The sequence below is a fragment of the Sinocyclocheilus rhinocerous genome, unplaced genomic scaffold, assembly GCF_001515625.1.
Source record: "Sinocyclocheilus rhinocerous isolate Xijiao unplaced genomic scaffold, SAMN03320098_v1.1 scaffold779, whole genome shotgun sequence".
In the NCBI taxonomy this organism is placed as follows: Eukaryota; Metazoa; Chordata; class Actinopteri; order Cypriniformes; family Cyprinidae; genus Sinocyclocheilus; species Sinocyclocheilus rhinocerous.
The window spans coordinates 293544-319770 of record NW_015652150.1 but is presented as its reverse complement, the minus strand read 5'-3'; the positions used below and the strand labels follow the sequence as shown (position 1 = coordinate 319770).

The following is a 26227-nucleotide window of genomic DNA, read 5'->3' as shown; positions in this document are numbered from 1 at the left end:
ATGACTACATCACGTTATGTACGAGAAGCTGCAAAAGACACAGGCTCAAGTGTAATGTACAAAACATAGTAACATTAATTTTTAAGTAAATATAATGGGCGATATATTGCGTCACAAAAAATTATTGAGGTCATGTACATATATTGCGCGATAACTCGATATATTGATTATTGCGACAGGCCTAGTTGACTCTTAACTTTTATAAAGAATATCTATTTGGATTTGAGACTTTAGTCTTTGCAACTTTACAGATCTTCTTTATGCACCAAGAGCTTGTAAAGAGAAAGGAAAAATTGAAATCGCATCATATGACCCCTTTAATGGATAAGTGAAGTGACTGAAATGCATGCGTATCACTGACCTTACTAAATCATCATGAGGGAAAAATACATTTGCACATCATTTTAAAATCTATTCATTAAATATCAATTTTATTCTTTCTTCAGGAAGCTCATCTGAAGCACAATACTGTCCTCATATGGTAAGATTGATTCAGTCATTCAAATAAAATAAGAACATGAGAGGTGAGCTCTATTGAACATGAATACATACTCACATACTCAATGCCGCTTGCATCAATATTTGCCTTTATGGTGTTCTAAAATAACAGTTATACTCTGATACAGATGCTACATCTCTCCTGTGTGAAAAATCACTTTACTCGGTATTGATTATCAGACGTAATATACAAATATATTGCACAAGGTCACACAATTCAGGCCTCCACGTCCAATCTTCATCATCCAGAGGGTCTTTTGAGGTATTTTTACCACCCTCAAGTTAATTTTTAGTTTTTGGCACCTTCCATTCTGCATAAGACGAGTTGGAAAAATGGATCACTGTCTTTCCCTGCTGCTTGAGTCCCATTGGTCAGCCAGCCCCTCGCTCACATGGACACTCCCATCTGCGGGGTTAGAGGTCTGTGACAAACCCAAATCATGTGGCTCCAGCGTGACTTCATCACTTTGTCTTCCACAGAGGATTGTGGTACACCCATCCATCCCCCTGCAGCCAATTCAAGATGTTAGACATGCTAGATCTGATACGAGAACCAATATCCTGCATGACTCTGGAGCTAATCAAGAGAGGCATGACATTGAAGGGAAATGAATAATATTCGGCCCCGTTGCAAATACGCTGACATGACGCATAATGTTTCAGAAAATGCTGAATTTGAATTATATACATGTACAGAAATTCACACTTCCGAATAAAAAGTCTATTTACAATAATGGCTTTTATATTGTTACAAAAATATTTCAAATAAATACTTTTTTTTATTTTTTATTATTCATCAAAAAATCCACAAAAAAAAAATGTATATTTTAATATTAAAATTATATATTTAAAATATAAAAATATTTCTTAATATTACTATTTTTACTGTATTTATGATCAAATTATTTCAAACACATGAAAACATCTCACAACCCCAAACTTTTGAATGGTTGAGTTTAGTATTAAGTTTGGTGCCATTTTAAAAACGGAGACCCCGCTTTCTTTTTTTACTCCATTTGTGCGTCGTCTAGCTGTTTTTGAACATATGAACGTGTCTTAAAGGGGTCATATGACATTGCTAAAAAAAACATTATTTTGTGTATTTGGTGTAATGAAATGTGTTTATGCGGTTTAAGGTAAAAAAACAACAACATTATTTTCCACATACTGTACATTATTGTTTCTCCTCTATGCCCCGCCTTTCTGAAACGCGTCGGAGACTTTAGTCTTTGCAACTTTAGGGATCTTATCTATTCACGAACAGCTTGTAACACTCCAAAGAGAAAGGAAAACTTGAAATCGCATCATATGACCCCTTTAAGTAAGCACCTCATAAAAAAAACATCTGATCGGGGTCTGGAGAACTGAAACTCGTCTAAATATTAAGGGCTTCCTTAAAACCAATTACTTGACTAGTCCTTCAGACAACCTGCTGAATAGTCAATTATTAACAAATGTAGTTTTGCACATCTCTAGGAAAGTGAAAAATGGTACTTTTATGCACAAATGAAGGCTTTGACACTGCAAGTCTCAAAAGCCTCACCTCTTTAATGAAGTACTTGGGTTTCCAGGTGGTGCTGCTGGCCGTTCTCTGCTTCCCTTCTCTCCTCTGTTTCTCCTCCAGCTGGTGTTTGTGTTCAGTGGCCGCATCGATATCGCCGGCCTTCAGCGCTGCTGTCACATGCTTCCACAGCCACCTGTTAATCATGGTCACAAGACAGGATCAGGACACGAGCAGCGTATTTTAAGAATTTTTTCAAATTGAACAAATTTTATTTAACAACTGTATGCCAAAATATGTTACAAAATGTACTTCAAAGGGGAAGAAATAAAATTTTCAACCATAAAAATAAATTTGCCATTTATATAATTTATATTTTGGACAATATAAATATTACTTGATTGAAAATATTTAATAAATGGGCAAGGGTGGACAATAAATAAATAAATAGTATGATGCACCTAATTTAGTATGAAATATAAATAACAAAATAATAATAATAATAAATTGAAACAAATATTTATGCAAAATATTTTAAAATATATATAAGCAATATACTGTATGACATATTTGGCCATTATGGGATATTTTAAAATATACTTAAAAATATATTGAAAATGTATTTTGTTTTTTGCCATATGGGCAATCACTTTACAAGTCAGTTAAGTTTCTTGAGAAAAATAAAGCTGCAAAACTTTGCTGTTTAGTCAAGGGGTGTTTCATCTAGCCATATTGATCAGGATAAGAAAAGCAACCTCAGATGATGAATCAGTCATATCTTTTATTAAATTGGACTACAAACCTTTCAAGGATCAATGGATCCACACTTTTTGCATGCATACCACAGCTTCCATGCACCTCTCTGCCGCTATATCTTCTTGTGATTGCATTACGCGTGTGTGGTAGCATTAGACTACTCTGATGGGGCTCTGTCCTGTCCGGCTGGATCTCTCCTCGACAATAAGCCAATAAGCAGCATTAGAGATTATTAAGTGAAGCCTCCAGCTTGCTCAGGGCCAGAGCGGTGCATGAGGGTCAAGAGTAGATGCTCATCCACCATGGTATTATCTAGATCACTAAGCTCTGATCTTTTGCACTTGTTATTTATTTGAATTGTCTGAGTACCTCTATTCCCTTAAGATTTCACTATGCTTCCATTTGAAGCATAATGAAAATAGACAGTAATGGACTTGAGTAAAATGAATAAAGCAAAGTAACTCTACAAATGTTATTTATGGAAATGTTTTTATTTAGTCCATTTTGTACTTTGGCAAATTTGATAATCAGATCATTTTGGCCTTTCTGCCACTAGACTGAAATGGCTGCAAAAAAAAAAAAAGAAAGAAAAAGAAAAGACTTTTAAAAATGTAAAAAAATAAATAAATAAAAAACAAGGCTGCAAATAAATAAATTCTGTAAAATAAAATAAAATGTAGTTATTTAACAAGAGTTGCCAAATTGAGGTCATTTTAACAATATTTAGTTCAGGATTTTTTCAATGGTTATGAACGTTACGTTTTTTTTTTTACTTTTAAACAAAGGTTTAATGCTGCTACTCACATTATATAGAAAGTCTACTATGAAAAGAAATATAAATATTGTATAAAACAATGCTTAAATAAAAGTTAATTTAAAAATAAAACAAAATGGTAAAACAATGCTTATAGCAACTTTAAAGAAAAGATCAATATGTTAATTCTCAACTATATTGCCATTATTGAAGCTAAATTCATGAAAACATCTCCTCACCTTGATTCATACTGGCTCTGTTTCTCCAGTGGCCGGATCTTTTTCTTAATGACTGGCAGTTTGGACGTGTCAATCACTTTGGTCTCTCCGCTGCTGTAGGTGAACTCCAGCGTCCCGTTCCACTCCCCCTGAGCCTTGCAGACGATGGTGCCGCTGGGGTTGTGTTTGACCTCAGCCGTGACTCTGTTAGAGAATAAGAGAAAATGAGTTAAAGATGAAAAAAGAAACAACTGTTTTACCTGATCTCAAATAAAACAGGCTCTCAAAGACAAGTCTCTTCACTCTCACCTGTGAACTTTCCCTCCATAGAAGGGCTTGGTGTGGAATGTGACGGCGGCAGAGTATCCGCTTTTGGCGCAGCAGATGGAAACTTTCCCACCCAGCTCCACCCAGGGCACTGTGAGAATGGAGCGGGCGTAGGCAGACGGCAGTGTGAACACATACTCCTCATCATGCTCCAAGAGATGTAAAATTCCTAAGGTAAAGCACAGGGCGCAGGTCAGCAGAACACACTCACCAGGAACAGTACAGTACAGAATAGTTTCAGCTCATCTCCAAACAAAAGATTGACAGCAATTCTGATTCACACTGATCCCAGTGCTCTGTAGGAGTTTACAAAGCTCTTGCATGTTTGGTGCAGCGGAGAATTTCAAAAAGTATTATCCTAGATGTGTAGAATATGACAACATTAAAATATGATAGCAGGATGAGCAGAGAATAGGGATTGCTGCATTAATATAACAACTGTTTGTGCTCTTAAATGTCAGTCTAACAGTCTCATCCGTCTCATTGTGTCCAGTCCCAACCAATCCTAAAGGAATCAATACAAGTCCTGTAAGAATTCTCTAAATAATGAAATAAGATCCTACTGGATAAACTGAAATCTTTAACTGAAATATTTTTTCATTGCTTGGCAACTTGATATTTTATAAACGGCAAAGTTTTAATGCTGCTACTTAATCTACATTATACAATAGGTATACAACTGAAAAGAAATATGAAAAAACATGAAAAGGTGGATTCTTAGTGTTGTGGGATTATGGACAGTGAGGTTATTGTTAACTAAAACTAAAAAATTTTTTTTTTTTAAATTTTGCTCATTTGAAATAAAGCTGGAATAAAATAGAAATATTAGTATATTATAGAAATCTTGCCTTGGCAACCAGCTAATTTAAAAATTTTAAGTTGAAGTACTTAAATTACTAAAACTAAAACTGAATGAATAAATAAATATAAAAAAGCTAAATAGAAATATATATATATATATAAAAAACTACAAAATATACTAAAAAGCACATGAAATTACTAAAACTAAAACTGATTGAATAAATAAATATAAAAAAACTAAATAGAAATATATATATATAAAAAAACTACAAAATATACTAAAAAGCACATGAAATTACTAAAACTAAAACTGAATGAATAAATAAATTTTAAAAAGCTAAATAGAAAAAAAAGAGACAAAATATACTAAAAAGCACATGGAATTACTAAAACTAAATAAACAAAATAGGTAATTCAAAACATTAATAAATACTATAATAGTACACAAATAATACTACAAACAGAACTTTGACTTAATGAGTAAAATGAAGCCACATCAAACCATCAAAACAATTTAAAAGTTCATAGTAATATTAAGTTAAATATTAGATTTTTAGTACATTGTTTACCTCTGTATGATAAACAATTCTTTTACAGTCAACACTTAATGTCCAATTTAAAATCTGGATTCTGAAGCAAAAGCTTCAGCCTCTGTCTTTCTTGAGCATACTAGAATTGGTTCCAAATTATATTAACAATTCATTAGTATGCCTTTCGATTTAAAAAAAAAAAGTAAATTCAAGCTTAATTTCTAATACAATCCTTCTGTACAGCCCAGTGTCGTGTGTTTTGATCTGTTCTGATTCATCAGGATGACAGTTTTTTTTCCTCAATGATTTAACTATATAAGTTTCCTGGTGTACTTTGATTTTAATATATTATATTATAATGCAAGTCTCGAACCACAGTTGGAAGTTATTAATTAAAATGATGAATTGTGTCTAGCTGTGTAACTCCTGTAACATCTGAACAGCGCGAGCATGTTCACAGCAGCTCTCTCAGTGGGCCATGCCTCTTTTCCTTTTGGTGGTTACATAATAGACAGCTGTCTAGTGGCAAAATCTCTGTGGGCTTTTAGCCAGTCTGACAACAGCACATCTGTTTCCCAGAGACAAGAGAGCTGAAGGGGGGCGGGTGCAGTTCGGCTCCCTGTCCCAGAAGGGTCAAACATGCTGCGGCCCAAAGCAGTGCTGCTGGAGCAGTTCCTTGTGAGAATGCTGATGCCAGAGCTTCTCTGATGATCCCAGTAGAGGACAGTTGAATTCATCTGTGCTGCCTGACACATGAGGAAATTACATTTGATGGAGCCGACATGGCTGATTAGCAGATGGGACATTCACTGTGTGAAGGGTGTTCAAGCACCCATAATTCACTCATGATGTCAATTTGTAGGCGAATCAGGAATGCTAATTGACTATGGGTTCCATCAGGAATTTCGAATGGGTTTTTAGAACAGTAAATATTTTTCTATAGCACACACACACACACAAAAAAAGTGTCATATAGATTTTCAACTATAGTACATGAGGGTGAGAAAACGGCATCATTTTCATTTTTGGGTGAAGTATCTTTTAAATTCCTCTAAACTTCCTGCTGCTTCAATTAACAGTGTGTACATTACTCTAGGGGATTAGTGTTATAAGTAATTAATGTTGTCCTAATTACAGAAGAGTCCTAAACTGGTTAAGCACACCAAATGCTACCTTCATCCTGCATGATCATCCACTTCAGTGCACACTTCTGAGTTTGGGAGTTTTGAGAACAAGCTTAGGTCCAGAAATTTCTATTTCAAATAAATGTGGTTCTTTCGAACTTTCTATTCATCAAAGAGTCCTGAAACAAATCAGCACATTAGAATGATTTCTGAAGGATCATGTGACACTGAAGACTGGCGTAATGGCTGCTGAAAATGTAGCTTTGCATCAAAGGAATAAACTAGATTTGAAAATATATTAAAAAAGAAAAGTTATTTTAAATTGTAGTAATATTTCACAAAACAATTACTGTACTTTTGTTTAAATAAATTCAGTTTTGGTGTGTATAAGAGACTTCCCTTTAAAAAATTTAAAAACTTTAAAACAGTAGTGAACTTATACATGGTAAACAAATTTAAGGTAAAATATTTTTAAATCTGTTTTAGTGCTACATTCCCTATTTATAAGCAACATTTATCTTGTGCCATCTGACATTTTGTCACAATGCATTCTGGGATTTTATTCTCTGTGAAGAAAATAGTCAAAACAAGGTATCCTTATTAAATTAAGGCAGAGATTCTGAAACAGCCTTTGCATCATGGGAGTGCGATGACAATGCCTTAAAATGCTCCCTTTGTTGGCAGCTCACCAGTTTTACAATCAGAGTGAAACATCAAGCAACTGAGTGAAGTGAAACATCAAGGGAAGGGTTTTTCAGACAGCAGTACATTTCTGTTGTTATTCTGTGAGACAGATGGAGTTGTGATATAAGCACCAGTAAATACCACAGGCCCTGAGGCCGACACTCATATAACCACATCAGCTGATCTGGAAACAGTATGCTCTTTGGACACACATCTGAGAGGATGAAGGAAAAACAGTTCTGCCTGAATGAGCAAACCCTCAGGCTTTAATCAAACAGTAATGAACAAAACTCAACGATCCCAACAGACAAATGATTGTCATGAACACAACACAAATTTATGAATAAATAAATACTTCTAAGAAACTATATTAGCAGTTTTTCCAAAAAATTTTTTTAGTATGCAACCTGACTCACAGTAAGATCTTATGGATGGGCATTCTGATTGGCTGTGATTTGTCACATGGCAAAGTAATTTGCTTTCAGTACAACACTGTCTCTTTTATCTTTCTTTGTCATTACACTGTATTGTTTTTAACAAATGTATGTATTTTAAAATAATATAAAAATTCTGGTCAATACTTATAAGACTATAATTATTTTCCTGTTATGGCTAATCAACGATTAATTACCAGTATCAAAAGTATACTATTTTGTCTAAATAGATTTGTCTAAATAGATCATTAATTGAAATAAAAAATAAAAACTTTAACTTATTTTACTTCAGCTAGTTGCCAAGGCCACATTTCTCATTTTCTTTAGTTTAAGTTGAAGTACTAAAAAAATTTTTTTAACTAAATAAACTAAAATAACAAAATACATAAACATATTTTTTTTAAAAACGACAAAAGCACACAAATTTACTAAAACTTTAACTAAAACTAAAACAAAAAATAAAATCTAATTCAAAATATTAACAAAAACTGTAATCAATGATACTAAAATAACACTGATCACAACATAATAATGTGCAGTATAGGGCTGGGCGATATGTTCAAAATATCTTATCGATAATCGCCTTTAAAAATATTGTGATATCCAATAATATCGCCTACCTAAGCCCCACCTCCACCACGCCCCGCCCCGCCCCCGCCGAGACAACATTGCCGACACGCACCATAAACACACACCATGTTCAGTTTGGTCTTAATTATTGCCACAAAGTTTGGTTTTACTTTTCTTAGTTTGTGCTTAAACTAACAGAAAACATTAGCTTTGCTGTTATTTTGGTGTTGCTAATAATTTCCACTCTGTTCTTATCAAATTTGTGTTTGAAATGAATTTCGTTTTGTGAGGAGAACTGTTGAGGAAATACTCTTTCTTTTTGGCATTATCGCCCTGTGTAGACACATTTCATGATGGTAAGTTTAATTTCCTTAATTATAACAATTGCAGCGTTGTTTTTAAACTTGTAGTCAAGCTATAACGTATTTGATATTTATCATGTATGACTAAATCATGCAGGGATTAAAAATGAATTCTGAGCAAAAACATTAAGGTTTTTTTTCCCCTTTCTGGTAGCCTACTCGGAGGTCTCTTTCGGCCCGTTTTTAACTTTATAGTTTTGTTGCAAATGAATTAAGAATTTATAGTGCTATATCTCAGCTTAATTAAACATAATTATATTGTATACACGGTTTACAAAATCTGTAAAAATTCAGTGTTGATTTTCTTTTCTTCAGTTGAATCTTTTGAAATCACAATAAATGCGCATACAGAAATCGAGACGCAGAATCGAAATTTAATTTTATAAGAAGTATTCCGATTCCCAACCCTCCTACTAAATTATTTCATTCTTGCATGCAAAAAAACCTGTATGGTGACTATGGGGCTATGTAAAATATTTTTGCAACTTACTAGGTTTATCATTTGTCATTTTTTCCCGATAATGTCGATAATCGTTTGTTACCTGACTGTTGACATCGACATCGCGATACTTACATAACATCGTCGATATACGATAATATCGTCATATCGCCCAGCCCTAGTGCAGTATGCAAAAGATTACTAGATTATTAGTATTTAAAGATTAATTTTAAGTGAGCATTAGATGACAACAAGTGAGGATAAACAATTAAATATCCAATATCCAATAAATAAAAAAAATTGTCGTTTTGATATGGTACCGATATGCTTTTCATCTTTATGTAAAATATAAATTAAACTAAAACTGAAACTGGTGTTAAGAGAGACTTGTCAGACTCACCTTCTCCAACCATTGACACTCCTATGGACATGCCCATGAATTTGCTTTTAGTCCAAACATGAGTGTTGACGCATATCTGCTGCTCTTTGCACTCGCAGTAGAATCCAGAGACTGGGGGGTGGTGGGACACCTGCTCAGCCACAAAACGTAGCCGGTAAGATCCTAACCCCTCACTGGAGGTGATCTGGGTGGAATGAGCAGCCGCAGGGGCTGGACTTGAGCTGGTAGTCCTGAGGGGCCGCACCTTATCTCGCTGTACGTCCCATGTGCAGTGGAAGCTCTCCCCCAGAATGGGGTTGTAAGGCTTCTTGGCCACAGCACCTTTACGACCCTCGTGGAATGCGGTCAAGTAGTATTCCACAAACCGGATCATGCGTTCCTCTGGCGTCGCTCCAGATGTGATGGCCAAAAACACATCCGGATGGGCCATGAAGTTGGCATACATCTCCAAAAGGGAGCGCTTCTCTAGGATGAACGTGGGCAGCACCACCTGAGAACAAAATATATATAGGCATACATTATCTGACCGATCTTTTTTGTTTTGCTGGTATTTGAGTTTGAGTGAGAAAAGATTTCATGAATGTTGCTGAATATAGCTGCTTAAATTAGGAAACTTGAGCAGCAGAGAACATTATATTATATTATATTGTATTGTATTATATTATATATTATATCACTCCACTCCTCTGTGTTTGCGCCTTCCAGAACGAATGTCACCATTTCTGTAGTTTAAATCCTCAAAAATCATAAAAATCACACTGGTTCTTTAGGATGAGTGAGTGAATCACTGAATCATTCACTCAACCAATTCGTTCAGAAACAGTGACGTATTCACTATAATAACAAGCAATGACTCTGCTGAGGCTTTGTTCAGAGCTAATTTCGTCGGTGGAGCAAAACAAAGTAACTGGCAGTACTGTGTCTTAAATTACTCAGTAATAACTTCTTGTTTAATGAACTTCTGTATTAAAGCATGATCACACTTGCAATCTGTTTTCCGATCAGCATGGCTATGGTTACCTGTGGCACTCACATCCGCACAGATATAAAAAAACAGCAATCTTATTTGTGTGATATTGCTTATATTATTTTATATTATTCAACTTCATGCAAACGTGATCTGCTGTCAGTGTAAACGCAACTTAATACTGATCCTCAAAGATGTAATAATGTATACTGTATGCTTGTCTCTGTATTATAGAATCTGACTCCATGGATCAATGCTCTGTCCATTCCCCCTGAGGCCCACAGTACACACACACACACACACATCACTGAACATCATCTGAAAATACTGGTATATGAATTCATAGATAATCATCCAAATATCTGTTTACGGCACACAATTTGTGGGTGCATGCCACAATGTTCTAATAATAAAAATCTAATAATAAAAATGTCCAAATCATAAAAAGCTGGAAAAGCATCCTTTGTTCCCTGAGATCAAGAGTGGATAAATAGTTTTGAGTGGTTCCTGTTTGTACATGAAAAGGAAGAGCGAATGTATACAAGTTGGGAATGGCCAAATTCTTTCACCACCATTAACTTCATGATTAGTTTGGGTGGGACAGCAAGTGTGTATTTGTGTGTGTGTGTTTGTGTGTACATATACCCGTGTGAGGTCCATGCCCAGTTTGAGTTGAGACAGCAGATGGAGGATGATGCTCCTCTGGTCATCTTGATCACACTTGCAATCTGTTTTCCGATCAGCATGGCTATGGTTACCTGTGGCACTCACATCCGCACAGATATAAAAAAACAGCAATCTTATTTGTGTGATATTGCTTATATTATTTTATATTATTCAACTTCATGCAAACGTGATCTGCTGTCAGTGTAAACGCAACTTAATACTGATCCTCAAAGATGTAATAATGTATACTGTATGCTTGTCTCTGTATTATAGAATCTGACTCCATGGATCAATGCTCTGTCCATTCCCCCTGAGGCCCACAGTACACACACACACACACACATCACTGAACATCATCTGAGCTATCCAAATGACTACTCAAATCCTGCTGAATTCCTGTTTGTACATGAAAAGGAAGAGCGAATGTATACAAGTTGGGAATGGCCAAATTCTTTCACCACCATTAACTTCATGATTAGTTTGGGTGGGACAGCAAGTGTGTGTGTGTGTGTGTGTGAGTGTATATACCCGTGTGAGGTCCATGCCCAGTTTGAGTTGAGACAGCAGATGGAGGATGATGCTCCTCTGGTCATCTAAGACTCCGAGGTCTTCCTCCTCATTATCTTCTGTGTCTGTGATCTCCTCGCTGGAGTCCACCGATTCTGAGCTGGAGTTCTGCAATCACACGCAAGATCACTTGTGATTTACTGTTAATTATATTTTTACACCTAATTTCTCTGCACCACATCCATGGCATGCTGTGAAAGCCAATATCCACCACCCAAAGATTTTGATATCATAAAGACCTTATTTTAAGCAAAAATAACTATATTGTGTGATATATATCATTATCGTGAAATAATTACTAATTAATTAATTAATTACCGAAATTACTCGGATCGTGATAAGATTTTGGTCATACCGCCCACCCCTAGCTTATATTACTTTATATTTTTCACCTTTATGCAACGTGATCTGCTGTCAGTGTAAACACACATTAATACTGATGCTCAAAGATGTAATAACATAATAACTGTATGCGTGTCTCTGTATTATAGAATCTGACTCCATGGATCAATGCTCTGTACATTCCCCCTCAGGTCCACAGTACACACACACACACACACACACACACACATCACTGAACATCATCTGAGCTATCCAAATGACTACTCAAATCCTGCTGAACTATAAACACAAGCACAGAAGGAAATGCTCCTCTCAGAGAGACTAAACAAAGCCGAGGTAAGTAGTAGAGAGAGAAGCATATATCACAACTAACACTGAAATATTCCTCAGGCTGATGAAGCGTAATTAGGGCAATAATATCCCGACACCTCTCGACATGCTTGAATTAGTCCATTAGATTCCTAATCAAGAGGACGAATAGGAACATCAAATCAGATAACATTTCCTGTTAACTGATTATGTAAAGTATAATTATGAAACTGAATTTCGCCTGAGCTATGATTATGTTAATAATATTCTTCTTCACGTAGTGTGGCACATCCTCAATCTGTGTCTGAGACTGGACAATGTCCATGCAAGGCTTTAATACATGGGAGGAAACATGAAATTGTGGAAAAGAGGCACAAAGCTGTACACTTGAGGTCCAGTTATTAACTGTTATATATGCCTTCACTCCAGTTATTCACAACTAGTCCGTCTGAGCACTGTCTAACACACGTTTACTTTTAAAGGGGTCATATGATGCGATTTCAAGTTTGTTGAGACAGCAGATGGAGGATGATGCTCCTCTGGTCATCTAAGACTCCGAGGTCTTCCTCCTCATTATCTTCTGTGTCTGTGATCTCCTCGCTGGAGTCCACCGATTCTGAGCTGGAGTTCTGCAATCACACGCAAGATCACTTGTGATTTACTGTTAATTATATTTTTACACCTAATTTCTCTGCACCACATCCATGGCATGCTGTGAAAGCCAATAGCCACCACCACCACAAAAAAAAAAAAATTATAATAATGGTAAATCATAACATAAACAGTCAAAATTATGAGATATTAACTTATAATTCTGACATAAAAAGTCTATTCATTTATTACAACTTTTTCAATCATAACTATGACAAAGTTAAATGAATTAGATTTGTTTTGTCTTATGACTTTTTAATCTCATAATTTAGACTTTTTTTATCTTGTAATTATGACTTACTATCTATTTTTTATGTAATTATTGTAATTTACCAAGGTTTTATTTATGATGGCGGAAATGGGTTTTCATGCCATGCTGTCAGTCACCACAGACAATAATTTTCACTTGTGAAGGAATCTGATAATGTTTTATTGACAACTTATTTTTGAAAAAAGTAAAAGAAACTAAAAAGAGAGAATTGTTTAATTTATAATTTAAATGTAATTTGAAGTTGTCATTGTATTATAAGTTGCCATTTAACTTAATTCAGCTTTGTACGTAAAAAAAAAAAAAAGATTAAAAAAAATATATCGAAAAAAAATTTTTCCTCTTAAAATGACAAATGCTCATTGGTTGCAAGGCAACTGTGTGTCCAGGCTTGGGTGGCTAATATAGTTGGTACCTCCTGCAATCGCTCATACAAAAACATTACATTTTTCCTAATGCATAATGTAAAGAAGTGGACCAGAAGCACCTGCCCCAAAGCATCATGGGAAGTGTATAAAAAGCCCCTTCCTCTAAGGGCTCTACGTAGATAATGTTAGCAGATGAGCGGAGCAGATCACATGATCCTCTCTCTGTGGATCACTCCTTTTTCCTTTTCAAGGCACGTGAATGTGAGTAACTGAGAGGCAGCAGATGGGATCTAAATGGGTTCAAATATGATTAGACTGTAAAGTAAAACAGTAGGGTTTTGTGGGCAAGCTGTAATCCCTGAGGTAACGCTTACAACTGGGCACAAACCATTGCCCGTGGCGTTATGGCTCGATTTTATTAAATTCTCTTGCAAGCCATTTATCATCTTCTCTCTTAGCGGTAAAACGGGAATATTGTGGTCCTGTCAAAAGTGCAGGAGCTCATCGAGACGGATGGGACGTCCTCATTTCAAGCTGCAGCGATCAACCTGAATATTTCATAGAACAAGAGCAGAGCACTTTCTCTCTCCCTTTACGTCATCACAGATATGATTAAATAAACAGACGCAAATGAGGTCACATGCAAGGTCATACATCCAGCGTGACCACAAATCTATAACACAAATGCATCACCAATACTAAATACAATGTTTCATGCTGGCATCTTGTTCAATTAACTCTAGATACGGTACTCAGGACTTGTCCTTGTATGATTCGCAAAGAAACATGTCGAGGACACTCGAAACAATTTGTGTCCTTCTTTCTCTGTGGACGCTCAGTTGGGTGGTTTTGTTTTGTTGGAGTGTTTAGTAGCTACAGTAACTAGCAAAAAGTTGATTGTGGAAGCAGTTCATGCAAATCAATTCAGAGCTAATTAAATACACAGCGAGTTTAGAGATGCAGCGGAATGATGAGGAAAAGCAAGAAAAATTACCTTGATATTTCTCCTAGAAAACAATGAGAGAAAATAGAGACTTTGTCTTCTTAAGACTTATCGGTCAGAGACAAACACTCCAGTAACCTCAAGTCTCTTTTAGTTTCAGAAGAGATCTTAATGTCTCAAAATGTGCTCAGATTTACCCTGTCTACAAGCAAAAGTCACAGATTTATCATCAAATTCTCCCAAAACCAAAGCTTTGTGATCCATATTACTTTTACAGCTCTATACTCTCACTGTATGTTAAAATCCTTGCATTTGTGTTTATTTCTCCTAAGGCAAAGAGACAAAGTGGATACATACATAAAACATATCTTAGAACACCACTTTGTCATCTGAGCTTTTAAAGAGCAAACTCTGAGCAATGGTATTTTCCGCCGGTAGTTTTAATATGCTAAAATACTGGCACAAAAACATGACCAACATGAGCCAATAACAAAAAAACATTACAACAATGAATGAAGTTTCCAACTTTCCTCACTCCCAGCATTCCAGAGGGTCATCCCTCCCTCTCGCCAACAGGATAAACATGCATCAAACTTACATTCATTTCAGGGCTGGTTCAGAAATATGCTCTTGGGTGTTCATCTCATAGTTTGACTGTGGTGGTATCCACAAAACTCTCTCTTTCACGATCTCTCACTAACTCTGACACACTTATCTCGCTGCCCAGCTGTCCCTGAACCGAGGAAGCGCTGCTCCCTCCCACTCTGCCAGCCTGTACTCTCTCTCTCTCTCTCTCTCTCTCTCTCTCATACTCTGGCTCCTGCCTCGACTCACCGCAGACTGCTGGTTTAAAATACAGCTGAACTTCATGAGATTTGTTTGCTCACGGACATTGCATGACCGGTGAAGAGATTAAATTGAGACACTCCATATGACCTTCAATCTGTCAGAGCCACTTCCACTTTAAATCACTTTTGTGGTGCAGTTACACCAATTCCACATCTGCCCCGCCCCTATTATAATGCAACCAATTGCAAGTACTTTTACATGCACACATGTCGAGCATCTCCTCTGTTTCTTAGAGCAAGCACTCAATGATTAGGTCAAATGTAGTTAGCTTACCATGTTGGACAAATTAGTCACTAGTCACAAATGAAGTCACAAATTGGACACTAGTAAACAAACTCTTGGTGCAATAGGGAAGTAATGCTTTAAATCTGAGCATTTCTCAAAAACACGTTTTTTTTTTAATGCAGTAAAAACAGTAATATTGTGAAATATTATTCAAATTTTAAATAAATATATTTGTAAATATTTTAAAATGCAATTTATTCCCGTGACGCCAAAGCTGAATTACCAGCAGCCATTACTCCAGTCTTCTGTGTCACATGATCCTTCAGAAATCATTCTAATATGCTGATTTGCTGCTCAAAAAACATATGTTGTGCTGATTAATATTTCTGTGGAAACTGTTGTACACTTTTTATGATTCTTTGATGAATACAAAGTTCAAAAGAACAGAATTTAATTTAAATAGAAATCTTTTGTAGCATTATAAATATTTTAAATGTCTTTCACTTTTGATAAATTTAACGCATCCTAGCAGAATAAAAAATGTCTTTCAAAAAGAAAAAAAAACCAGTAGTGTATAAATGCAATAAAGCAAGAAAAAACCCAGTATCTGCCATGATGTTAGTATGGTTTGAGTGTGTGACGTGTTCAGTGTCATTTCAGATGATGGGTTTAATCCCCATACGCGCTCCCAAGACATGGCCTGATCCGCACATGACTACACGGGAACCTCCTGAACCTAGTGTGTGTACAGTATATATATGTGTGTGTAGTATTTCATTATGGAACACTAGGATACTGCACAGTATACAAAGTATGGTATACAATAGTCACTTGACCTCATTATATAATCTTGAAAAAATGTCCACTTGCATTTTTAATTACATTTGAATTAAAAACGTGATCAAATCTTGACTGACATCATCAATTTTCATTCGTTTTAACAGAAAAAGTCAGTAAAAATATTCTAAAATCTCCTCTGCTACATTCTGCAGAAGTAGTATGCTATTCAGAACACAGACTCAGTGTGTGATAAGCAACAGAAGAAAGAAAAAAGGGGAGAGAAAATGAGAAAATCCCCTAGTCAGAGTATTAATTGTGTACTATAGACTTCACATTAGTCATTGGCATGATCTTAGATTATACACTGCTATGTCTTGTGTTCACAAGCACAACTCAAAATATAGCTCTAGCTCCAGGCTTTAGCTTAGCATACAGAGATGGATAGGAGACTGTCTGTTGAAACCTTCCTTTTCAGGACTGATCATAAAAATCAGCTGACTTTGGTCAGGTGACGTGATATCATGTTAGAGCTCCTGGGAAAACAGCATGGGCTGGTGGGAAAGCAGTGTTTAAAACAGCAACACCTTCATGAATTAATAATAATTCACGGCAGCACGTTGTCTTCGGGGATACGGTTAACAGACGTGCCCATGCACTGAGAACAAGATGAAACCACGTTTCTGAGATAAAGAGCTTTTAAAGAACTCTACCATATCAAATTATAATAGTCTGCAGAAACAAGCAGATCGCAGGGGTGAATAAAATAATGAACAAAAAAACCCATTTGAATTCACCATTCCAATCGTATTAAAAAATAATAATATAAATCATAATCATAATAATAAAAAAAAATAAGTAAAATGTAGTTGTAGCTTACTTTAGGTTTAAAAGAATATTTTATAAATGTAATGTAAAATTATATTATAATAATATTAAACTAAAATGTAGTTTGTAGTTAAAAATGTAATTTTAATAACGTACTACTTCTACTACTATTTTATCAATTATTAATTATAATAATATATAATAATAAATACAATGAATATTATGTTTTAAAATGTAAAAAGTAGTATGCAGTTTACTTACATTTTTTAAATTATTATTTTATTGATGTAAATAATATTATAATACATTTTAATATTTAAAAAGTTGCTGTATTTTAATATTTAAAAATGTAGCTTGTAGTTTACTTTATCAAATTGTAACATTTATTAAAATATTTTACATTACATTGATAAATGATTATAGTAGTAGTATTTTAAAAACTACATTTTACTTGTTAAATGTTTATAAAATATTATTATAATATTATTTGACATTACATCAATAAAATATTTTTTTATTTAAAGTACTTATTACATTTTAAAATATTATTAAAATACTATTTTACATTAAATTGACAAAATATTATTAGTAGTAATATCTTAAACTACATTTTACTTTTTACATTTTAAAATCTTATTATAATATTTTTTCATATTAAATTGATAATAATAATAATAATAATAATAATAATAATAAAATGTAGCTTATTTGGTGCCATAGTAAAAGTAGATTGAATTATTTCAGTCATAAATTAGTGGTAAATTCAAGAAAAAAATATACAATTAAAAAAAATGTACTCAAGCGAACTATTAAAAGCACATTTAGATATTTTTCAAAGAAATTGATGTCTAGTGAAAGAAATGTGTCTAGTGAACTGACCGCTGTAAAATCTTTCCCATTTCCAAGCACACAAAATCAAACCCTCTTTGTTGTACTTCTGAGAGTGTTACCTTTTGGCCCCAACAGAGGCGGGGACAAATGTTTGCCTTCAAGCCACACACAGACAATCATCTCACCCGAGAGGCACAAAACACCCCTCCACACACCAATTTGAATCTGGACGAGGATCTGCACCGCTGCCTCTCCTGTCAAACATCTGGGATATGCATGCTTGATGGGCCATGTCTCATAGCTCAGGTTTGTTTTTCTGCTCCCTGCAGTTTTTCTGCCGTTATTTTCCTCTGACCGCGCAGAAGAGTGAGCTGTCAGACCATGCTGGTTCACAGACAACACTGAAATCTCTCTCTCTCCTTGAGAGTGTTGACAGCTTCATTTCAATCCCAGTTGTCCAAAAATCCAATAAAAACATTGTCTAAAAAAAGAACCATTAAATGCTTTGTGTACATTACACAAACCTACTTCACTTCCTTCCCAGACAGCTTTATTCAGTCGTGACCGCTAGTCGTGACTGCTTTTCTCTGTGGTTCACTTGCAGTCTTCAATCACTGCAATCCATTCTGCTCTCTGCTTTCCTCTACTGGTGATTACGATGAAGTACAACCATTCTAATAACAAAAACAATAGGCAATCTGCCACAAGAGATCTTATTAGGTTTCATTTACATCAGAGCAAACACAATCTGCAGGCATTAAAACACACGCAAAGGTACACATTTGTCAATTAAAAGATTCAATATCTCATTCAGACAAATGCTTTGGTGTTTGGCCAGTGGTGATAAAGGAGAAGCCCTTTCGCTCCAGTCCCCAACGCAGCCAAGATTTATGACCTCTCGAGCAGCACTGTTGTTTTACAGCATGTCTTACTGATTCTTCTACTGGACGAGAAGAATCACAGGGGCGGCTGCTGAATAAATCGCTTGGCTAATCATTTGTTGTGTTCTCCCTATCCTTGAGCAATCCACGTGAACTTTAAACTTCGGGTGAGTAGCTACGCCATCGACCCATGGCCCTGTCTGTCAAAATTAATGACAATTTCCCAAACTCATGCAGTTCTAAAATCTAACTTTAAATAGGTATGCCAATTATTTGCTCAAGGTCAATGTATTATAAATGTTATATAGCAGTTAGTTCTGGACTATAACAGAACTGGACTGTTTTAATTAAAAATAAAATACAAAATAAAATATCTTAATATGTTTCATCTAAAATGACACTTACTTGTCGGTTATATTAAAACGATAATTCACCCTGACTATTCTGTCATCATTTACTCAACCTCATGTTTCAAACCAGTATGACTTTTTATCTGTGAAACCCAAAAGGAAGACATTCTGAAAGTTGTATTAGTCACTCATTTAAATTACAATTAATTACTTTTTTCCGTCGTGCCATCATCATCTTCTTAATATTCAACAGTGCGAACGGAGTCATTAAAAGGTTTAATGGTATGAGTCACAATGTTAAATTAATTAGATACATTATCCCGGGAAAGGGATATATCAGAGGAAAAAAAACATAGCACAGATTCTGTCTGTTGCATTCTGGGAGCTCAAACGTGTGTGTGTGTGTGTGTGTGTGTGTGTGTGTGTGTCTGTGTGATGCACATGAACCAATGAGGTTTGATCTAGCTTGTGACACATGCATGTGATGTTCATCCCGCAATCCTAAATTAAATCTGTTCATCATATAAAGTGATTGGATCTCTTCACAAGACTCGGATTAAACTGCTCCATTCATATAGATTGATCTTACAAAACCTTTAAGACCTTTTTGGGTCTTCTAAGTATTAGTTGACTGGATTTTCAATGGACGGACAAAAAACCTCTCAGGTATAATTTAAAATATCTTAATTTGTGTTGCGAAGATTAACCAAATCTTATGGATTTAGAACGACATGATGGTGAGAAAATAATGACAGAAATTTCATTTTTTAAATTAATTTTCATTTCATCCCTTTATTTATTTATTTTTTTGTTCACTCAAATGAAGCTTAAAATATTGTTAACGATTCATACAGACTACTTTAATGCTGCTCTAAGTCTTTTAAGTTCTTTCATATATTGAAAACAGCAACCAGGATATTCTTCAAAAAGTGGCATTTTGTGTTCTATGGATATAAGAAAGTCATAGAGGTTTGGAACGACATGAGGGTGAGCAAATGATGACAAGGTTTTCATTTGTGGATGAACTATTCCTTTAATTCCCACAGCGGCTGAAGTGGCTTTTTGCAGCTGGCAATCACATTACACAGCACAAAGACTTCGGATAATTACGTATCTCCAGGGCTACAATACCCAGAGTGTGATAAAAGATCACCGGAGCACTCCTGCAGCGTCACGCGGCCACAGTGCGCTGTGCCACAGCATTCTTACAACAACACACTGCACATCCAAAAAAAGGAGATGCCTGGAGCCATGTCTCATGTGCAGTATGATGGGATTGATTGATGGAGCTCATATAAACTCATTTCAGACCTCAGATACACAAGCATATTTCACTGTCTGTGCTGGAACCGTTTCATCCCCAAATAATCCATGAGCCAAGCAGTCGACGCTGATGTTGCATGTACAAAACTAACTTAATATACTTAATAATAAAATAACTTAAGTGCACACGTACCGTGCATTTGTTTGTCTTTAGCATCGTGCCATCACCATCTTCTTAATATTCAACAGTGCGTCATTTAAAGGTTTAATGGTATGAGTCACAGATACATTATCCCGAGTATATCAGAGGAAAAAAAAAACGTAGCACAGATTCTGTCTGTTGCATTCTAGGAGCATGTTCATCCTCATAGGGAGCCGATTTAATGACAAGCACACACAAAGCAACCGCAAAATGAATTAGCTCCCTTCAGGCACACGCACACACACACACACACAAATTAACTTGTATTTATACATATGCCACCGCGTGCACGCAAACAAACACTTCCACACACTTACACAGAAGAAACAGCAGCCCTGGCCTTTCTCCAGAGAAACACAGGCGGATAAAAGGTTTCCAAAAGAGGGAAGGGCTGACTCATTCAGGGCTCCAGAGGGATTGTGGGTATCCTCAGTAAGGTTTAATGGTATGAGTCACAGATACATTATCCCGAGTATATCAGAGGAAAAAAAAAACGTAGCACAGATTCTGTCTGTTGCATTCTAGGAGCATGTTCATCCTCATAGGGAGCCGATTTAATGACAAGCACACACAAAGCAACCGCAAAATGAATTAGCTCCCTTCAGGCACACGCACACACACACACACACAAATTAACTTGTATTTATACATATGCCAGAACATGTCCAATTAGTACTCCTCTTCCACTCCTTCGCTGTAGAAGCCTGGCAAGCGCACACACGATAGTGCAGACGCGTATTTGAAACTTTTCAAAGAACTCTACAGGAGACTTTAAATGAGTCAGAGACCATTCAGATTTTTTAGGCTATTATCAGAAAAGCAGAACAGATCTTAGATTTTACCAGATTTTACCCCTGAAAGATCATCTCCCTTTAAAAGTGATAAGTGGCACGTCACTGAGCTGCCAGCTTCAGAGTGATAAAGATGGGTGTAATAATGACTATATTGCAGGGGCGTTTACTTTGAGGAGGCGAGGGAGAAAGTGCCACCTCAGAAATTTGAATGAGAAAACTACTGCCGGTCCAAAAACAAAATAAAATGAAATAGAAGACGAAATAGTGTCTAAAGTACTTTTCTAAAGTAATACTTTCCAACAGTGACAACACCAAAAATAAAATAAAGGTACTGTTATCTACATATAATGTAAAAGATGCTAGGAAAAATATAATTTATCTGTTTTTGAGTACCTCTGTGTCTTTGAGCTGTTGTTTGTTCCTGTGAAGTGGAGAGTGGGGCTGATGTATTGTTGAGGTGTTGTTACGTGTCAATTCTCCATTCTTCACATGGTCTTCTGAGGCAGTCTTGGGCCTTGACCAATTAGAGATGTTATCTGCACACAGGATATCACATCACTAATCATACACAGCAGGGCTTTATCATGAATACTCATTCAAATTAATTACAAAATCCACCATTAACAAAATCTGTGGACCTTGAACTTCAAATCATGTGTGCAATGCTATAAATCAGGCAATAATCTTATATATGATATAATAATAAGACACAATTTCGGCAAACTGCACTAACACACATCACACATTTCAGAAGAGACAGACAGTGCCATATTCTCGCCTGCATTCGATCCCTGCATGTGGCTGTGGGTGATGTGTTGGGCCGCCTGGCAGACGTTGTGCTGAAGGATACTCAGGCATTCTCCCAGACAGCTGAGTGTGGCTGCAGACGTGGCTTTGAGGAGGAGCAGGTCCTGGTCCAGGGAGGACAGCGGCCCGCGGCTCGGAAGCGACTCGATGGAATTCACCAGGTTCTTCTGCTGGCCCTCTGCCTGGAACATGACCTAAAAAACAGGTCAACAGACAGACTTCTCATCGATTCCATTGGGACTATTAAAACATCTTAATTAAATCAATTTGAACAGCACACATTTGTATTTAGAGCTACTTCAGTTGAGCTTTCTATTATCTACAGAACAGCCCTCCTGTAAATGAATCCTTGATTAGAATGCACTTAAAAAATGTATAAAATTAGTTCCGTAATATTTACATAGGCGCACGCTGCCAGCTTGTACACAGCATTTGTACAGTAGCTTGTTTTACTTCTGTAGAGTGAAATATTTCTGTGTGAATCTAAATAGAGTTAAGGCAGGACCTATTCTTATACATTATGAAATGAACAGATCATTAAAAGTAGGTCTTCCAAAAGGAAAGTCATTTCAGACCCCGAAGCAAGTTTTGATTAAACTTTTTTTTTTAATAAAAGGACACATATATTATGATTGACTTTTATATGTATTCATTTTTAATTTCATACTGACTAAATACAAAGTAATGTAAAATGTAACATTACTATAAAAATGGATGGACAACTGATGGAAGAATCTACAAGTACAACATGTATATATGTGTGTGTGTGTGTGTGTGTGTATGTACACACACACACACACACACACACACACACACACACACACATATATACTTATATATTATGCAAGAATATTAAGCAGCACAGCTGTTCAACATTGCTAATAAGCAATGTTTCCTAAGCACCAAATCAGCATATTAGAATAATTTCTGAAGGATCATGTGGCATTTAAGACTGGAGTAATGGACTGGAATAATTCAGCTTTGCCAACACAAGAATAAATTACATTTTTACATATATTAACATAGCATGTATTGTTAACAATATAAAAATGGTTAACAATGTAATAATATTATTTCACAATATTACTGTTTTTTTAATACATGCAGCCAGTGATCACATATACACACAAACACTGATTTAAAAAAAAACGTATCAATTGTCATGCAATATGCTTAAAATGACAACAAAGTTGACTGATTAAATCATAAAGAAATAAATGTATACATATTGAGGTAAAGAAGAAATGAGAAGTGTAATACAATAATCTAATCCAGGGGGTTTTATTCCAGGTGTCAGATTTAGAGCAGACTGAAACACCTGTAATCCTCCAGGAGTGAAAGTAATCTCCTGGATTAGCTCAATCCTATCTTCCTCTCTGCACAAGTGTTCAAAACAAACCACATGCTGTCAACTGCATATCCCTCAGACTGAGAATATATGCCATATTTTGGTGTATGTTGCTGAGTTTACCCTTATTTGGCGTTTATGAACACTCTAGTGTGCATGAAACACGGGATGTTTTGTGACACAGGATCGTGAAATGAGTCGTGAGGGAAAGTTTGGGAGGTGTTTGCCACCTCCGTTTGATTCTGTCATGAAGGTAATGACCATGGGCTCTTGTGGTGGTGTGGATATTGAGCAGCTCTAACGAAAAGCAGACAGATAGCTGAAGAGGAGTAGAAACTTGCAGGATGTGACTCATCACTGTAGGTATGCACACATATGTCTCTCTCTCTCTCTCTCTCTCTCTTTCTCTCCTCCCTCCATTCCAACACTTCAGTGATTGCAACACTATTACAGCACAGCTGTAGTTTTAATGGAGGAAACTTACACTCTTAAAAGGAACATTAGAGTGTCCTCAAGATATCTAACTCACTGAAACAGATCAGGTTTTATCTAAATATAATAATAAACAATCAGAAACAAATAAGATTATATAAAAGATGCACATACACTGTTCAAAAGACTTTTTTTTTTTTAAAGAAGATTCTTATGCTCAACAAGGCTGCATTTATTTTATTAAAAATACAGTAAAAAAACAAATAGTATGAAATATTATTACAATTTAAAATAACTGTTTTCTATTTTAATATATTTTCAAACTTATTTTAATCCTGTGATGCATCAGCAGCCATTACTCCACTTTAGTGTCACATGATGATCCTTCAGAAATCATAATATGCTGATTTGGTGCTCAACAAACATTTCTTATTATTATAAATGTTGAAAACAGTTGTGCTGCTTAATATTATCTACAGTGTAATCCATGACACACATTTTTTAAAGATTCTTTGATGAATAGAAAGTTCAAAGGAACATAATTTATATTTAGATATCTTTTGTAACATTACAAGTCTCTACTGTCATTTTTGAACAATTTAATGCATCCCAGCTGAATAAAAGCATCTATTTAAAAAAAAATTTGTGACGACAAACTTTTGAACAGTACTGTATAAAAATAAAACGTTTAAAGCAATAATTCATTGAAAAAAATTAAGTTCTGCCATTATTTCTCACTCTTGTCGTTGCAAGTTGTTGCAAAACCTGTATGTTGTTACGTTTAAAGAAACATTTTCCAGACATTTGAAATGTCATACAGAAAACGGCTATGTGAAATTTCTCCTTATGTGCTCCAAGGACAAAAGAAAGTCATACAGGTTTAGAACAACCTGAGGGTGAGTAAATGATGACAGAACTGTTGTTTTCAGGTAAACGATCTCTTTAAATGTGGTTTAACAGGTTAGACTGTTTTGTCGCATAGACAATGACGTCATCTTTAATTAATTGAAACAGGGATATCACTGTCAGCTCGTTCTATGACAAGTGAAATAGTTTTGGGATTTCTATAGTAACTGTCCTGCCTGTCTGCTACAACATGGCAAACTTTGAGCACAGAAGAGATTTTGCAGTTGCTCATAACCCAGCTCTCATGAAAAATTGATGCATCTCTTTATACTCTCTCCTTGATCCATTTCTTTTTTTTTTAGCGAGTATTAAAGGAAAGAGAGAGGCATCACAGCTGTCACCTGCCCTCAGCACAGAATTCCCATGGATCCCTGTGCACAGGTTCAGTACAGATCAAGATTCCGGAGCTGAGAGATCACACAGACTCAAAATTGTTGCATAATGCTAAGAGAAAAAGACTAAAATAGCATTAAAGGGATAGATCACCCAAAAATGAACATTCTGTCAGCATTTACTCTGTCTCATGTCGTTATAAACCTGTATACATTTCTTTCTGAATTGGAACACCAAATGGGAAGAATGTAACCAGTGTTTAGCACATTAGTTAATTAAATGCTAATGCAGGTGACTCAGGTTCAGGTCTAGCCTTACCCATAGTTCCTTTCAGAGTATATAATAATCCATTATTGAAGAGTAAGTAAGAGTATAAATGTCTGTCTTCTATATTCTTGAGGTTTTGGCTATATTTTTGAAGTATTGACATAAAGCACAGATAATTCTAGCACACCTCTCAGGGTGTGTTACTCATGAAGCGATATTGTAGAATGAACAGAAAATCAATTCCATGTACTCCAGCTTTTTTTTACCTCCCCCTCTCTGGTCCCTCCTTCTCAAAATCTGTCTTTCTTGTCGTGTCTTTTTCATTTTTTGCCGTCAAAATGTTCATAGTAAGAAAGGTTACAGCTCTCTCAGTCACTCTCCATCACTGTCACTTTTACACACACACATCATTTCTTTCTCTCTCTCGCACATGCTCTTAAAGGACATGCAATGTTATTGGAACTTAACTTTGACTACAAAATGAATATATTTCGAATACACCAAGTTTGGGGTCTGTAAGTCTCCAATGTTCAAACATGCAGAAAAAGTGTCATTTGTGAAATCTTTTCAATTTTTTAATTTTATAAATTTATTTTTAAAATATTAGATATTTTATATTTATATTTTTAAACACATTTTATGTATTATTTATATA

The 26227-nt window shown here is 35.5% G+C and overlaps 1 protein-coding gene across 4 annotated transcripts in view; it reads right to left on the bottom strand.

Moving 5' to 3' along the window:
- Positions 1–287: 287 nt before the first annotated feature.
- osbpl10b (oxysterol binding protein-like 10b) overlaps positions 288–26227 on the bottom strand; it is a 42543-nt gene continuing 16603 nt past the window's right edge. For 3 of the 4 annotated variants that reach the window (XM_016519446.1, XM_016519447.1, XM_016519448.1), the window contains 9 exons: positions 22258–22480; positions 21873–22015; positions 12797–12878; positions 11011–11075; positions 9399–9888; positions 4037–4223; positions 3749–3931; positions 2042–2195; positions 288–1005 (listed from right to left, as the gene is read on the bottom strand). In XM_016519446.1, coding sequence (XP_016374932.1) covers positions 961–1005; positions 2042–2195; positions 3749–3931; positions 4037–4223; positions 9399–9888; positions 11011–11075; positions 12797–12878; positions 21873–22015; positions 22258–22480 — 1572 coding nt within the window. In that variant the 3' untranslated portion in view covers positions 288–960. Of the gene's footprint in view, positions 1006–2041; positions 2196–3748; positions 3932–4036; positions 4224–9398; positions 9889–11010; positions 11076–11559; positions 11707–12796; positions 12879–21872; positions 22016–22257; positions 22481–26227 lie in introns of all 4 variants that reach the window. The other variant, XM_016519449.1, reaches the window with a different exon arrangement.